General features: G+C 41.2%; 1 protein-coding gene across 1 annotated transcript in view; it reads right to left on the bottom strand.

Moving 5' to 3' along the window:
- LMAN1 (lectin, mannose binding 1) overlaps window positions 1–16,803 on the bottom strand; it is a 33,607-nt gene extending 16,804 nt beyond the window's left edge. The window contains exons 1-6 of the mRNA XM_030567111.1: window positions 16,561–16,803; window positions 8,674–8,828; window positions 8,479–8,586; window positions 3,564–3,625; window positions 2,527–2,626; window positions 907–1,030 (exon numbers count right to left, since the gene is read on the bottom strand). Of these exons, the coding sequence (XP_030422971.1) occupies window positions 907–1,030; window positions 2,527–2,626; window positions 3,564–3,625; window positions 8,479–8,586; window positions 8,674–8,828; window positions 16,561–16,786 (775 nt within the window). The 5' untranslated portion in view covers window positions 16,787–16,803. The remainder of the gene's footprint in view (window positions 1–906; window positions 1,031–2,526; window positions 2,627–3,563; window positions 3,626–8,478; window positions 8,587–8,673; window positions 8,829–16,560) is intronic.
- Between the last annotated feature and the right edge of the window lie 828 nt (window positions 16,804–17,631).

Here is a 17,631-nt window from a genome sequence, read left to right as displayed (position 1 = left end):
CTCAAACCTAAACAATAGATGGTGTTTGTTTTTAAAAGTTTATCATCTTTTCAACAATTCCTTTCCTATATCCCCTTAAGATTTTCTTTTCCCCCCTGTGAGCTTAGTACTCATGAATGGTGTTCAGTTAATACTGCTCGAGACTGATGTCCTCTAAAATTCACCCAGATGCAGAGAGTGGGCAGTGGGACTGCACAGTGAGCAAGGACTGAAGGTGGCACAGGCAGAGCAGGTGCAGAGGTTGGTATCTTTCTCCATACTGTTAAAGGAGTCTCTGCTCTAGCCACAAATAGGCCAAAGCATAAAAGGTGGTTTGCGGGGAGGTCATGACCACTGTATCTATATTATGAGGCCAGAAACCACAGTAAAGGAAGACTGCAATAGTAACTGTGCCATCCACTGGTTGACAACATTCATTCTATTACTCACACAAACCCAGAACTGATTCTTACACAAGGACCAATTACTCAGGCATTGGGCAGTGTTGGCTTCTTGATTTCACATCCATAAAACAGATGCTGCACAGAGAGCAGTTGTGCATGCTTTTTCAGACTATCCTGCTAATAAGCAGTCCACTGTCCCTACAGATAAGGATCACCCACAAGGTTCCAAGTACTGCTAATTAGGGTGATGGCTTTGCAGCTTGGCTAGTTGTTTAATAGACACCAGAGAGTGATCAGCAAGTCAGTTCACACAGGCCAAACAGCTATCATGGCCAGCACAGCCTAGACTCTTACTTTCAGCTAGTCACCATCATTCCATACCAACCCCCTTCGACATCCTGTCATTTACAACTAGCCTCATTCTATCTTAAAATATCAGTTGCCAAGTAATGGTTTACTGAAGCCCTATACGTCACAGCTCATCAACATTGACCTCAAACTTAAATACAGTGAAAAATATTACCTGCAAGCCCCCCTGTTGCTGCAGATATTCCAAAGTACCCTTGGGATGGTAGTATCATATTTTCCACTTTAGCACAAAATTCATAGTCTTCTTTATCTGGAGTAAAGCCATTGTTAATCATTACCTAGAAAGAAAGACACCTAGATTACACCTACAAATTTGAATTTGATGCTCAAAACATGCCAGTTTAATTAGCACAGAACTTGCATAAAGCAAAGTAAAAAGTGCATTAGGTAAGTTAGAAAGAGGCTCTAGAAATAAGCAATTAGTAAAACCCCTCAGAATTTAAACTATTAAAGTTCTAGTTAGGGAGTATGCAGCAAATGCATTATTCCTTTATTCTATAAATCTATAAAAGATTATACATTAGACATACATGGTATGAAATACAGATTTTATACCAAAGGACACCAACAGTGAAAGAAAGCAGTTAGAACTTAATTTTCCAAAGTGTAGCAATGGAAGAAAAAAACTAAAATTCTAATTCAAAGGTAGCTCCCCAGTTCAGTGATATTCAGAGGTCAGTGGTTCAGGAGCCAAATTAGCGCTCAACATTATCCAAAAGAGCCACAATGGGGAGAATTCATGGCTTCATTTACCATAGTACTAAATATTCATATTTAAACAGTATGACAGGGGAAATTATATATGTTAATTTGTGTGCTATTCTCATAGCAAAATAACTTACCAAGTATTATTATTTTATCAACTACAATTGGGTAATAGCATAGTAAAAGCATCTTGATTATTAACTATTGTAAATTATTAGCCAATCACACAGTGTTTTGATATCATGCTGCAAAGAGCCACTTGCAGCTTCTGAGCCTCAGTCTAAGCATCACTGGGGTAACAGAAGTAGTACTATTATCCAGCATGCAAGAGTATTACATAAGTTCTGACAAATGTAATAATTTCCTGTATGCTTTTTGGTGCCACTCAAAGGGTTGCCTTCAATGTACAGCCAAGGATTTGGATGCTAGCTTAGAGACCACCTCCTTCACCACAAAATGCACCAAAGTTGCTTGGGCTAACAGCCCTGAGATCTAAAGTACTAGCAAGAGTGTCAGGGCCCACTCAATTAAGGGCTCCAGGAAAGATGCATCTTTTCTGAGGGTTTCTGGTGTTTGCTTTTTGGAGTTGAACATAAGAGTTGAACATATTAATTAGCTCATGTAACTACTCTAGAACTTGGTAGCTGGACACATTTTATGGAAGCCCAGAATTAAGGTTAAAAATAGAACACACATTTATTTCATAGCTGCCTCATCCTAGTGCCATTTCTCCATCTGGAGTGGGTTCATTCCACCACAAACTTAAAAAAGTTTCTTGGACATTTCCTTGCATCATAAAAACACCACAAAACTGGGCATACCTGCCAAAAGCAGCCTTGGAATGTAGAAGCAAGAATGTCGCAGGTGCATAGCAGAGTTAGGGAAACTTGCAGAGTGGCTGTCGACACTATACTTTTATCTGATTTCTATCAGTCCCTCATTTTCATAAGTTTTACAGTTCACTTGAACTCTTATTTAAAAAAAAAAAAAAGCCAAGAAAATGTCATACTTAAAAGCTCCAGAAGTTGAATAATGTACTGTGTTATCTCAAGATTACCAGAGTACTTACAGTTAGTGTTTTTTGGTAATATGTAATCTTTGCTCGGACAGGATAGGGCTTGTTACGAAAATCTCTCTGACAAGATGCCAATGCTTGTGTGGAACCATCACTATGAAAGAAGAGAATCTGCTTACAGAACTACATCTTTACTATGTACTAGCTAGAAAAAAAGGCATGAAAATTTCATTATTTTAGTGAATTACAAATGTCATGCAAGAACAAAAGCCCTCTGGATAGTTAAATTAAGTTCTGCATTTACAAAAGGTTTAGGATTGACAGCACTAGAAGTGAAGTGAGGTCCTTTAGCACAGGACACAAACATGGGCAGAGGCAGTACAAGCTTCCCAATGCTACCTTTCCAATGTGCTTCAGTACTGACCCAGAGGGACCACCTCCCGGAGACTCTCTAAGCAGACAGCTAACAAGGGTGTCAAATGTGATGTAGACATTTGTCCATCAGGAATCTGAATGAGACCACTAATTCATTTCACAGAGGTATGTCACTTGTCAACTGGTAGGTACTTGTGATCACTGAGAATTGTGGCATATCTGGATGAGCGATCTACAGGTGAACAATTTTGTACCTCACCAGTTTATCTGAGCCACCTCATCCCAGTACACTTGGTATTATATTACCACAACATTCACCATGTTATTTTAAAACAAATTTTGGCACTCATATGCAGCTTCTGCTAAATTCACAAGAGCTTTAAAAAAAAAAAAGCTATTAAATTATACTGATTCTCCAACAACAAAAAAAGCATTTTATAATTCTACTCAAATTCAAACCCCCATGGAAGAAACTGTATTCTTCTAGGTGATTTCAATCAATGCAGTTATATTATAACACACACATACACATACACACACACACACACACACACACACTGTCTGGCATGTACACCTACATGCAACGCAACAAAAACTACTTGACATTCTCTTACCAATAAAAATAAAGTGTCTTCAACCTTGTTTAAAAAGCCTCCAACATTTCAGCAATCAATACCACAGGTCTATCACAATCAAATAAAATTAACAAGACTTACTTCTGATGGTCATAAAAGAGTTTTCCATTGTTGCCTACAACAATTATTGATGGATTGTTTTTCTGAAAGACAAACCACATGAACGAACAGGGTTTAAAAATTTAAAATGAAGTAATTTTACGAATTAGAAACAGATTCAATACACAATATCATTAACAGCCTTCCAATAGCATGGTAGTAGGCTATAGAGACAGCCAAAGTCTTAACTCTGATGCAGCTTTGGTGGGAGGGAAGTAGGAAAACTAAATCATTTGATGTAATAGCTCTGTGTCAATCAACACAAAGAACGTCAACCTGCTTTTGTTCTATAAAAGATCTGGTGATGGGAAAAACGTATGGGAGTTCAGTTATGGGCACATTATTTTCATGTTTACTATTTATTTTTAAATTATCAAATTGCAAGAATAAAAACTGAAGGTATTAGTTGAAAGATGATAAAACCCAATAAAGATATAGCATTTCATACCTAAACACGGTAACGGGAGCAGTAGGTGAAGGACTGACCTTCCATTCCACTAGTATCTTTGGAGAATGTTAAACAAAAGATACTAAGTTAGACATTTTTAAAGCAGCAGGTTCAGGTGATAAGCATCCAAGAGCTTTAAAAGAGCTGGATGAGGAGCTTGCTGGATCATTAATGTTGATTTGCAATACGTTTTGGAGCACTGGAAAAATTCCAGAAGACTGGGAGAAAGCTAATGATCTGCCCGTTTTTTAAAAGGTAATGGGATGACCTGAGTACAATTATAGGCCTGATATCAATCCTGGGCAACATAATGGAGTGGCTGATAAAAGACTTGATTAATAATTAAATTAGGATAATGTAATTAATGCCAATTAACATGGGTTTTATGGAAAATAGGTTCTGTTAAACTAACTCATCTTTTCGATGAGAGTGTAAGTTTGGTTGATAAGGTCACAGTGTTGACATAACACTCAGATTTCTCTAAGGCATTTGACTTGGTACAGCATGACATTTTGGTTAAAAAACTAGAACAATATAAAAGGAATATGGTACACATTAAATGGATTAAAACTGCAGAACTGATGAAATTGTTTTTAATTGTTCACTTTATTAATGTAACTTCATAAGTAAAGTTGTTTGAATGAAACAACATTCATTCATAAACCGGTTACCCCAATAACTGGCTAATTGACAATTAAGATGCTTGTTAAGAGCCAACCTTCCGCCAGCTGCCCTTGTACGCTGCTTAAATCACTGAAACTTGCACTGTTTCAACACTAACTTCTGCTAACTGTTTGCCACTCATTATATTTGTCTACACTGTAGCTTCTGTTCACTCTTTGTCATTCCTTACTCTTGGCCATATTGCAACTCAAACTCCATTTTAAAATGCTCACTTCATTTTGTAAAAGTCTGCTGCAACCTTTATTTTTGCAAAACCCTGCTGTAATCTTATTAGTTTGTTTAGATGTGTGAATGAGGTATGTATGTATGATGAAATCAACCTCCAGCACGAAGCATCCACCTTAAAAAGAAAATAAAGGTACAACAGAAGGAAAATCAAAGCCAGGCTGAAAGTCATGTCTGCAATTGATGGGTAATCAATCACACTGAATCCAGAGGCAGCGTGACACATCAAGACCTGTAGACTCTGGATTCAAACTAAAGCCTACAAAAAGGATAGGCGAGATGAAGACTTTGGAGCATAAAGTTCTGCTGCCAATATGGGAGGGCAGACGTAAGCTGCTCTCCCGTCGACTAAGCTACTGCCCCTCATTTAGGGTGGTTTTATTTTGTCACTGGGAGAGCTCTCTCCCAGCGACGAAGAGCAGTGTGACAAGGTCAGGTCAGACGGCGACAAGAGAGTGGTTGAAGGTAGCTACATTAGCTCCAGGTTAAGCAGGTCCCTTTTCCCTGGGTAAGATAACAGGGACTATTCCAGAACACTCAGGAACTTTCTAGAACTAATTAAGGCAGGAAGGCTAATCAGGACACCTGGTATAAAAAGGCTCTCACTCCAGTTAGTGAGGTGTGCATAAGGAGCTGGGAATGAGAGGACGTTCTGCTGGAGGACTGAGGAGTACAAGCGTTAACAGACATCAGGAAGACGATCCTGTGGGGAGGACAAAGAAGATGTTGGGAGGAGGCCATGGGGAAGTAGCCCAGAGAATTGAAGCTGTCATGTAGCTGTTCCAGAAGCCACTCTAGACAGCTGCAGTCCACAGGGCCCTGGCTGGAACCTGGGGTAGAGGATGAGCCCGGGTCCCCCCAAAAACCTCCCAACTCTTGATCCAACACAGGAAGATCTTTGAAGCTAGCAAAATCCGCCAATAAACGCAGGACCAACCAAGGTAGAGGAAAAACTTCGTCACAGCGGCTACAGCGCGCACCTTACAATGGCATGGCTGCAGCAGCGCAGCTGGGCTGTTGTAAGGTGTACAGTGTAAACAAGGCCTAAATGTTTTAGTTAAGTTTAAGTACTTTATTAGCGCCATTTAATTGTTCATTTAAGTTTAAAAGTGGCACTATTCAACTGAAACTAATGAATTTTTAAAATATTTGCACATAGTTCAGACTAAGTTTACAAATTATTCACATTTCAAAGACCAATGAACAGTCAATTAATATTTTAAGTATTTTAGAAGAGATTACATGAGCTCCTAACTTGAAGCATTCTGCGTTAACAATTAACTAGCAAGCTGATTTCTGTAAAAGGTCATGTCTGAAAATAAGATATGGACAAATGGTGAAAGGCAATATAATGCCTTGAAAAGACCTAAAAAAAAATCAAAATCAAAGAGTATAAAAGGACAGTTTTTGCTCCTTAAAAATATCTTAACATCAGATGATGGAGTTTCAATATTATCCCACAATATTATCACAAGTCTTGTGATATTTGGTGTTTTTTCCAAAGCTCCAGCTCCTGAAATTATGAGTATCTTAGTTGTTATTTAAAAACAGAAAAAGAAAAAAAGAAAGATTCTTGCCACCATGTTTGCAGAGAAAATATGGAAAACAGACAAGTGAAACTTAAGGCTCAAAAAGCAGAAGACAGAGAATTTTAAAAAACCTTGTGATTTTTAAATCAATGTCATGATTTTGAGGGCATGATTCATGAGACTTTGGGTTGGTCCAATTCTTACCTCAGCTCCACTCCACATATGCAGAGTTAAGGGGCGAAAGCTGTGTAAAAACAATCAAATAGAGTTGGATCCAGCCAAAGAGAGGACTCCTCTGGCACAGGAACTGAGAGAGACAGCCACAGGTTGTCTTTTGAGGACCATCTCAAAAACCTCAGTGTAGAATACATTCAGAGACATAATGCTGTGGTGATTCTGAGCAGCACTGCTGCCCATAAGCAGTGACAGGATGCCACAACTCAGTCCTCCAGAATTATCAAATTAGATGCCAGGGTCCACTCTGGTTCCTACACCTTCCCAAAACTGGGAGAACATAATGCTGACTTAAAAGCACCTTCACCCCTTGTCCCTGGGCTGGGAGTTCTGTGCTATACCCTTTAGAGGTACAACATAAAATCTCACCAATGTCTTAATACAAAGCACATCAGTCTAAACAGGTGTGGTTAGCATATGTAAAGATAGTTCTGACAGTATTTCAAAACTGAAGAATTTATTCTAGACTGTCTACGGTGTAAAGTTTGACTATTAGAATCCATAAGAATGATCTTCTTATTAGAATTACCTCCTCCCAAAAAAGGAATTAAGTTCACATAGTTTGACATTACTACAAAACATCTTCAACAAGTGATACAAAAGTTTGGATCCCTAAAGCAACTCTGTCACACTGCAAATTCTGTATATTTTAGGATGTCAAAAATGCCTTAATATTTAGATAAGGAAAAACACAGGGATACACATGCAAAGTTAACATCGCTGCTGGAACATTAGCTACTGTATTCCATTACTCATTTTAACTATTCAACCTTAATGAGGCTCTGGCCCTAATATAATTTTTACATACATTTAGTTCCCCACTGTTATTTTTTTTTAAACCCAGAAAATAACAGGGGCACAGGTATACTTCTTGGTAGTACCATAACAGTGCCCATAAAAGTAGTAAGCACTTAGGAGTTAAGAAACTACTTTCCAGATAGCGGAAAGGTACCAAAGAGTAGACAGGGACAAGGAATTTAGATAACACCTCACTACCCATTTCTCCAGCTAGGCAGGACGAACTAAAACTGCCTGCGCCACTTCCCGCAGCTCCCATTGGCAGGGAATGGCAAACCAGGGCCACAGGGAGCTGAGGGGCTCCATGCCTGCAGACGCTCCAAGTAAACAAAACATACTGACCCGCTAGCGGCTTACCCTGACGGGCCAGGAGGCAAAGTTTGCCAACCCCTGAAATATAGGGTCAGCTTATGAAAGGGTCACACAGTTTTTGCTATTTTTACCTAGCCATCTTGGGGGACTGGCTTATAAACAAATGGGCTAATGAACGAGTAGATATGGTAGGTAGAGTATAGACAGTTGGATGCAGAAGAATCAAAAATAAAGAAGCTTCAAAAACGTGTATTTCCTGATCTGCATACATATGCCAGTATCCCTCTCCTAACGCATAAACATTAAGACCTAATAAAGTACAAGGGGTTTAAACATGTATAACTATCAAAACCATTTTCCTTTCAACTCTAGCAAAGGCACTGGTCCTCATTGATCCTCAATTACAGCAAGGTTACTCTTTCAAGCTTCAGCTTTTTTTTTTAAATAAACATAATCTGATCAAAAAGGAGTCTTTTAGGAAACTGCAAAACAGAAAAGTTGTAAGCTTCATTTTCTCTTCTTTAAAAAACCTGCATCTAGCTGAAAACCAAAAATCTCTGATATAAAACAGCTAATTTTTCACAAAAAGTATAAGCATGTGTGAATACAAAATGTAAAAGTGAAACCATTCTGGAACCTTTATTATAAGAGTTTGCTTCGAACTAACCTTTCCATCATTGTCAAAAGAGTCAAAGAAAATGCCAACACCATTCCAAGTATCAGCTGCCCCAAAAACTGGACCTTCTAAGCCTTGACCTTCAGTAAACCAGATTGCCTGCGCACAAAAATTAAATAAAGTCATAAATAAAGATATACATTTAAAAACAAATTTGTTTTCAAAATTATAATCAAGTTAATTTACTAGTCCATCAGCTCCAATCCGGCCTCTCCCTGTCACTCGAAATGTCACCTCAACCTCCCAGTATACAAATATAGACTTGGTTTTTGTCCACACTGATCCTCTCTGGCTTTTTAAAGATGGAGTTATTCGAATCTGATCTGCACTAGGTATGGCGTCTGAAAAAGAAAAAAAAATCAACAGTGAACATATGAGAGAACATGAGGAGCACATTCTGCAATTATAAGGATTTGCTAAGCACACTTTACCTTATAATTTTGCAGATAGATGGTCCCTCTAATTGAAGGGCCAACTGTTTTCGGATTGTAGTTTTAAGAACCTAACATTTGAACAGTTAAGGGGCAATTAAAGAAGTAACATGTTAAATGTAACATTTCATTGTTTATTATCTCATAATTCAAAATTTTGTAATTAAAGGTTGGACCTGGTATAGCTGCCACCTTCCAAAAAATTATAATGTTTTGGGGCACTCTGGTCCCCACAAAACCCTTCCCTGGGGACCCCAAGACCCAAATCCCTTGAGTCTCACAACAAAGGGAAATAATCCTTTTTCCCTTCCCCCCTCCAGGTGCTCCTGGAGAGCTACACAGAAGCAAACTCTGCGAGTCTAAACAGAGGGACTCCCCCTTCCTGTTTCCCAGTCCTGGAGAACAGAATTACCGAGAGTTAATCTCTCTTTCCCCCCTCACCCAGAGGGTATGCAAAGTCAGGCGAATAAATCTAACACACACAGATCTCCCTCTGACTTCTTCCTCCCACCAATTCCCTGGTGAGTACAGACTCAATTTCCCTGAAGTTTCCCAGTAAAGAAAAACTCCAACAGGTCTTAAAAAGAAAGCTTTATATAAAAAGAAAGAAAAATACATAAAAATGGTCTCTCTGTATTAAGGTGACGAATACAGGGTCAATTGCTTAAAAGAACTCCATGTTTTACAGTGCCTTACTCAAAGTCCATCTGGGATAGCAATGGACAACTTGTGGGGAAGGTTGGTTTTATGGTTAAGGAACTGGAACTGAATTCAGGAGACCAAGATTCAGTTTTCTCCTTCTGCCACAGACTTCCTGGGTGAGTCAATTAATTTTTCTGTGTCCATCTGTAAAATGGGTATAAAACTATTTCTGTTTTCAGACCTTTTGGCCTTTTGCCAGAGGTTCTCTCTTTTTATGTCTACACAGGACTGTACTTCACACAATGGGGACATGATCTCAGTTGGGGGCCTTCAGGTGCTACAGTAATACAGTAACTCCTCACTTAAAGTCATCCCAGTTAACGTTTTGCTGTTACGTTGCTGATCAATTAGGTAACATGCTCATTTAAAGTCGTGCAATGCTCCTTTCTAACATCGTTTGGCAGCTGCCTGCTTTGTCCACTAATTGCAGGAAGAGCAGCCCATTGCAGCTAGCTGGTGGGGGATTGTAACTAGGGTGGACCAGCAGCCCCCCACATCAGCTCCCTGCTCCCCTAAGTTCCCTGTACTGCAGCCACCCAGCAGGCTATCAGTCTGCAGTTCAGCTGTCCCTCCCCTCACTGCCATGTGCTGCTGCTCATGCCCTCTGCCTTGGAGCTGCTCCCAGAGTCTCCCGCTTGCTGTGCAGGGGAGGGGTGGGGGGCCTAATGTCAGGGTGTCCCTCTCACTCCTGCACCCCACTTACCCCTTCTCCATATAGAGCAGGGAGGGGACACAGTTGGAGAGAGACAGAGAGAGCATGGAGCAGCAGCCACTGTCTCAACTTCCTGATCCACTTAAAAAGACAATGCCCTTAAGAGTGGGTCAGCTTATTTAAAGGGGCAGTGTGCATCTCTCTCTCACCCACACACAAGGTGTGTCTGTCTGTCTGCTATGCTATCTCCTCTCCCTACTGTTCATGCTGCCTTGATGAGAGGCTACATTAACAATGTGTTAACCCTTGAGGGCTCAGCTGAGTGTTAATATATCATTTAGCAGCAAGGCATTCCCTAGGAAATATCCCTCCCACTTCCACCCTCTAACTTCACCACCTCAACCAAGCTTCACAATCATCATAGCTGTGAACAGTATTAAATTGTTCGTTTAAAATGTATATTGTGTGCATATATCTATAACACAACAGTGTTTTGTCTAGTGAAAAAAATTTCCCTGGAACCTAACCCTCCCCACCATTTACATTCATTCTTATGGGGAAATTGGATTTGCTTAAAGTTGCATTTTTCAGGAACATAACTACAATGTTAAGCGAGGAGTTACTGTACAGGTAGTTTATATAGTTTCTCTTCGTAATTCTAATTAGCAAGCCACATTAACAGATAATCTGAGTGTCCTTTATAAAATGTAATTAAGATAGCTTGTCTTTCTTGAAGAAGCGTAACATCTGCATCTATTATGCTACATGGAGTGAATAAAGCACATGGATGCTTGCAATAAGCAAACATTCCCATGAGTTAACCAGATAGCCTATATTTAACTCCATCACAGAAATTCAATATAGTTTCTATACAGTGACTCAGAATGATACTATATAGCTAGTAAGTGTCTGTTCATTTTATACTAATCTGCTAATGGTTGGAGCAGCACTCTGCCTCCTGGAAGCACAATCAAGTCTTTAAACCATGACTGAAAATCATGAAGAAATTAACTAAACAGTGTACAATAAACCTACTTTTCAAGCCAAAACTTATATCTACTTCGTTAAAGTATAGTTTCTACATGTCACTAAACAATTTGATTTCCAACTGGAAAAGATGCAGAAATAAAATCTGCAGACATATTAAATGACTGATTCTTGAAGAAGTTTGTCCTGGAACTCACAAGGGGAAAGGCAATTCTTGATTAAGGCCATGTCTACATTTGCAAGCTTACAGTAGCACAACTGTACTGATATATCTGTGCCACTGTAAGGGCACTCATGTAGCCACGTTATGCTGAAAGGAGAGCGCTCTCCCCTCGACGTAATACACCAGCTCAGTGAGCGGCAGTATCTATATTGGCGGGAAAGCGTCTCCTGCTGACAAAGCGCTGTGCACACAAGAGCTTATGCTGGCAAAACTTATGCTGTTTGGGGTGTGTTTTTTTCCTACTCTTCAGTGACAAAAGTTTTGTGACATAAGTGCTAGTTAGACATGGCCTTAGTCCCAAGTGGAACAAAGGACTGGTCCAGGAGGTGAATATAGCGGAACCACTCAGTAGTAGTGACCATAAAACAATTAAATTTAATATCCTTGCAGGGGGACAAGTGCCACAAAAGAACTGAACTTCAAAAAGGGGAGCTACACAAAAATGAGGAAGCAGAAATTGAAAGGAAATTAAAAGGAACACTCACAAGGGTGAAATGCCTGCAAACTGCATGGAGACCATTTAAAAGCACCAGAATAGAGGCTCAAACTAAATGTATACAGTAAAACTTCATTCATCCGACACTCCATTATCCATCTCTCCATATTAACCAAAGAACCAGCACATACAGGTCCAGAAGAAGGCAATCACTCCTGCGATAGCTAGATTGTGGGTGCAGCCTCAGACTTTCCCCATTATCCGATCTCACCCCAGTCCCAATTAGGTTGGATAAACAGGGTCCTACTGTACAACCAACCAAGCAAACTGTAAGAGGACCAAAAAGATGCCACTGTGGCTAGACAGCAGAGTAAAAAGTGGTTAGAGACCGAAAGACATCCTTTAAAAATTGGAAGTCAAGGCCTACTGAGAAAAATACAAATAAGCCTAAACTCTGGCAAGTGAAGTATTATAAGGCAAGCCAAGAAAGGATTTGAAGAGCAACTAGCTAATGACACAAAAACTTAAAAACCCTATACGTACACCAGAAGCAGGAAGGCTGCGAAACAGTCAGTGGGGCCGCTAGATAACTGAGGTGCTAAAGGAGCACTCTGGAAAGACAAAGCTACATTAATTCTTTGCATCAGCCTGCACTGCACAGGATATGGGTGAGATCCCCATACCCGAACCATTCTTTTTACATGACAATTCTGAGGAACTGTTCAAGATTGAGGTCTCAGTAAAGGAGGTTTTCAAACAAACTGATAAAATTATACAGTAATAACTCACCAGGATCAGATGGCATTCACCCAAGAGTTCTGAACCAACTCAAATATGAAATTGCAGAACTACTAACTGTGGTAGTTAATCTAATGCTTAAATCAGTCATTGTACCAGACAACTGCAGGGTAGCTAATTAACAGCTGTTTTTAAAAAAAGGCTCCAGAGGCAATCCTGGCATTTACAGGCCAGTAAACCTAACCTCTGTACCAGGCAAACTGGCAGAAACTACTGTATAGTAAACCACAGAATTATCAGGCGCATAGATGAACACAATTTGTTGGGGGAAGAGTCAACATGATTTTGGAAAGGGAAATTATGCCAAACGATTATAATTCTTTGATGGTGGCAATAAGCATATGGACAAGGGTGATCCAGTGTATATAGTGTACCTGGACTTTCAGAATGCCTTTGACAAGGTCCCACACCAAAGTAAAGTATACAATCACAAGATAAGAGGGAGGGTCCTCTCATTGATCAGTAACTGGTTAAAAGACAAGAAACAAAGGGTAGAAATGAATGGTCAATTTTCAGAATGGAGAGAGGTCAATATCAGGATCCACCAAGGATCAGTATATTCATAAACGATCTGGAAAAAGGCATGAACAGTAAGGAAGCAAAGTTTGGAGAAGATACAAAATTACTCAAACAGAAAAAGAGTACATGTGGCACCTTAGAGACTAACAAATTTATTAAGCTTTCAGCCCACTTCATCGGATGCATAGAATGGAACCTATAAGCTGGCTACGAGGAGTTACAAAGGGTTCTCACAAAACTGGGAGACTGGGAAACAAAACAGCACATGAAGTTCAGTGTTGATAAGTGCAAAGTAATGCACATTGGAATAGACAATCCCAACTATACACATGAAATGATGGGTCTAAATTAGCTGTTTCCACTCAAGAGAGATCTTGGGAGTCACCATGGATAGTGCAATGAAAACATCTGCTCAGTATGCAGCAGCAGTCAAAAAAGCTAACAGAATGTTAGGAGCCATTAGGAAAGGGATAGATAATAAAACAGGAAATATCATAATGCCTCTACATAAATCCATGGTAACCCACACCTTGAATATTGCATGCTGTTCTGGTCACTTCTTTTAAAAAAAAAGGTATATTAGAATTGAAAAGATGCAGAAAAGGACAATGAAAATGACTGGGGGAGGGAATGGCTTCCACAGGATGAGAGATTAAAAGACTTCCAATTTGCAAAAGAGACTACTCAAGGGACAACAAAGGTCTATAAAATCATGAATGATATGGAGAAAATGAATAAGGAAGTGTTATTTACTCCTTCACATAACACAAGAACCAGGGGTCATCTTATTACATTAATTGGCAGCAGGTTTAAAACAAACAAAAGGAAGGCCATCACACAATCATACACAACTTGTGGAACTTGTTGCCACAGGACGTCGTGACGTCCAAAAGTAGAACTGAGTTCAAAAAAGAATTGGATAAGTTCAAGGCGGATAGGTGCATGAATTGCTATTAGCTAAGATGGTCAGAGACACAACCTATGCTCTGGGTGCCCCTAAACCTCCAACTACCAGAAACTGAGACTGGACAACAGGGGATGGATCACTGGAAAATGCCCTGTTTCATTCATTCCTTCTGAAACGTCTGGTACCGGCTATTGCCAGATACAGGATACTGGGCCACATGGATCACTGGTCTGACCCAGCATGGCTATTCTTTTGTAAAGTAACTGCGATTTGTTTCAAGTGCTTCTGTATCAGTGACAGAACAGTCAGTACAAAAGAACACTTTCCTGATATCGTTAAGCTAGAAAGGGCTTCACGTTACATAGTAAGTAAACCTGTTTTGACAATTAAGTAAGTAATTTTACTAATAAAAACAAAATAAAAAGTGCAGACTGATGCATAATATTTGAAAGGAGGCACATGGATTTTAAAAAATTATTGCTTATTATATTATCTTGTTTAAACCATAATGAAGACATGGTTTTCATATTTCCACATGCACTTTATATTCATATAATACACCTCTACCTCGATATAACGCTGTCCTTGGGAGCCAAAAAGTCTTACCATGTTATAGGTGAAAGCGCGTTATATCGAACTTGATTTGATCCGCCGGACAGCACAGCCCCACCCCGCTAGAGCCCCGCTTTACCGCATCATATCCGAATTTGTGTTATATCGGGTGGTGTTATAACGGGGTAGAGGTGTACTTGCCATTCAAAACTCTCAAAGTGTTTTATTTGCAAAGTAAATTATTAACAAGGCCTCTTAACATATTCATATTGTCCTAATTTTACAGCTAAAGCACAGAGAGGATAAGTGATTTGTCCAAATCCATACAAGAGGCCAAAAAACAACCTGAAAGTCCCAATCCTGCTTTGTAGCCAACGAGCTAACATACATTTGCTGTAGAAGATAAATAGCAAATGGGAGCCTTATCAAGTGATTATTTACACTTGGTTTTATTATCAGACTTGCTACTGACTGCCTGCATGACCTTGAGCAAGTCAATTCAAAGTAATTGGCTGAGGGACCTGAATTAGTACATTCATTTTCAACACACCTTTTAAGAGTCAAACCACTTATTTAGGTATCTAATTACAGATAGAGAGGTAAAGGCCAAAACTATTTATACTACAATTGTGATGCAAGATTCTACTTGACTGTCTAAAAGGTGCATTGTGAGGCTTAATTAATTAACAATAATACAGTGCTTGGAGATCATGGAAAGATAATCCATCAGCACCAAGTTTCTTTTATGCAATAAATATGATGAAAGCATATGCCAAGGACATGGCCAAAGTCACCAGCTACCCTAATTTGTTTATAGCTATACGGACCAGATACCATATTGTCAGAGGACTAGTTCCAAGAATTTGACTACATGTGCATCAGTCTTTCTCCCACAAAACTGTTTTAGAGTGACTTGACACTCACCTTACCACAAATGACACCATATTTACCAGAGCAACAAGGCGGGTGCAGTAATATCTTCTATTGGCCCAACTTCAGTTGGTGAGAGAGACAAGCTTCTGAGCCACCAGAGCTCTTCTTCAGATTGGGAAAATATATTCCAAGCATCACAGTACAGTTATGAATTTAAGGTCCCTCAAAATGTGTGTTAATTACATATGATACACAATCTGATCTGCCTTGCATTTAGCTGCGATGCTCAGAGTACCTTTTAAAGATCTGAAGATGATCTCTGGTAACTTGAAAGCTTGTCTCTCACGCCAACAGAAGTTGGGCCAATAAAATATATTACCTCACCCACCTCGTCTCGCTAATATCCTGGGACCAACAGGGCTACAACTACACTACATACCTGGTTATAATGACCTGGAGCTGCATCCTTAGTACAAATACAAGAAACTTATTTTTTTTTAGATAGTCACCCTGAAATTCCTCACCTACTTTTACTGTGATCCCCAAAGCCAGCTGAGCTACCAGACACAGCACAGGGGGATGATTTCGGGGGTTTAGGATTATAGAAACACCCTCCCCCCCCCCAAACGCTCTGCACCGGGGTCTCTGTTGGTGGGAGCGAGGAGCTTAGTACTGTGGATAACTCTGACTATACAGCCTCAAGCTGCCTGTACGTTTGAGTGCGGTAACCCAGCAGTCCGGGAATCATGCCCATAGAGCCAGGCGCCCTCCAGGGCCATAGGGGACCAACACGAGCGGAGCGGGGGTATGTCCATGGAGCCAGGCGCCCCCTGGCACCGGAGGGGGCCGTACTGGGGGGCGAGGTAGGCCAGGCGGGGGGCGGGGCCAAGGAGGCAGTCGCCCCCACTCAACTAGAGAGAGTTGCTACCAGGGTTGCGGGAGTCATGGGTCAGGGCTCGCCACAGCGCGGGCCGCGGAGCGGCGGGTACTTACTGCCCGTGTGGACCCAGAACGGCACCGAGCCGTCCCCCTGCACCAGGTGCGGTCCCTTGAAGCTGTACTTGTACTCGAAGCGGCGGTGCGGCTGGGCAGCGGCCTCTCCCGCGGCCCCCAGGCTGCTGGCCCCGGCGGGGAGGAGCAGGCGGCAGCCCAGGCAAAGCAAGGCGGCCCAAAGGCCGTTCCCCCCAGCCAGGCAGCCCCGCTGCATGGACACCGCCATCTTGGACTCTGCCACGGGGAGCCAGGCACGGCCAACAGGGCGCTGTCTGATTGGCTGCGGGGGCAGGGGGCAGGGGGCGGGGACTGCCGGCCAAAGGGCAAAGTCGAGCGCGTGGCTACATGTCAGCGCCGCTCGGGGGCGGGGCCTCTCCGTTCCTGTCCCCGCCCCCCAGGACTCCCCGCCCCGCCTCTCTTCTCCTCGCTGTTCTCCCGACCCCCACTGCTCCCAAGCCAGGAGTGGGCAGCAGAGAGGAGGGGGCTCCACAACGGGAGGGAACGGGATCCTCTGGAGGGGGCGGAGTCGGGTGGGAGGTGCAGTCCCATGGGGGTGGGCATGGAGAGGCGGTCCTGTTATATTAGTTTAGCTGGAGTATATGGGCTGTCTGTCATCAAACAGCGTTCAGCAAGGTGGGGGCGGGGGTTGCCTGCTCAGTTCCATGGCAAACACCCCGTGTAAAATCCTTACAACTTTTTATTAAAGATACAGAAAAGAATGAAAAACAGTTAAAGCATTAAATGAGGCTTAAATCTTAACAATATCCCTTGTGCCCTTTCCCTGTAAAGAGGCTTTAGAAGGAGTCTCCTTGTCCCCCGCACCCGCCCCCCATTTGATGGTCTTTTAGGTGGTTTTAGAGATGGTAATAACTGTCCTTTTGGGGGGAAAGGGAAAAAGTTAGTTAAGCTGGTCAACTGCTATTTTGTTAAAGGCAATCTAAAAGCCATAACAAGACAAAACGCATACAAAAGAAGAGAGAAAGAAAAGAACAGCAAAGATAAAAAATGCAGCTTCCATCTCTGGGGTCATGGCCGGCTTTAGGCCTATTCCACCAATTCCCCCGAATCGGG

Source organism: Gopherus evgoodei, chromosome 6 (genome assembly GCF_007399415.2).
Source record: "Gopherus evgoodei ecotype Sinaloan lineage chromosome 6, rGopEvg1_v1.p, whole genome shotgun sequence".
NCBI classification, from domain to species: domain Eukaryota; kingdom Metazoa; phylum Chordata; order Testudines; family Testudinidae; genus Gopherus; species Gopherus evgoodei.
The sequence above is the reverse complement of the archived record's forward strand: the minus strand, read 5'-3'. Positions and strand labels throughout refer to the sequence as shown.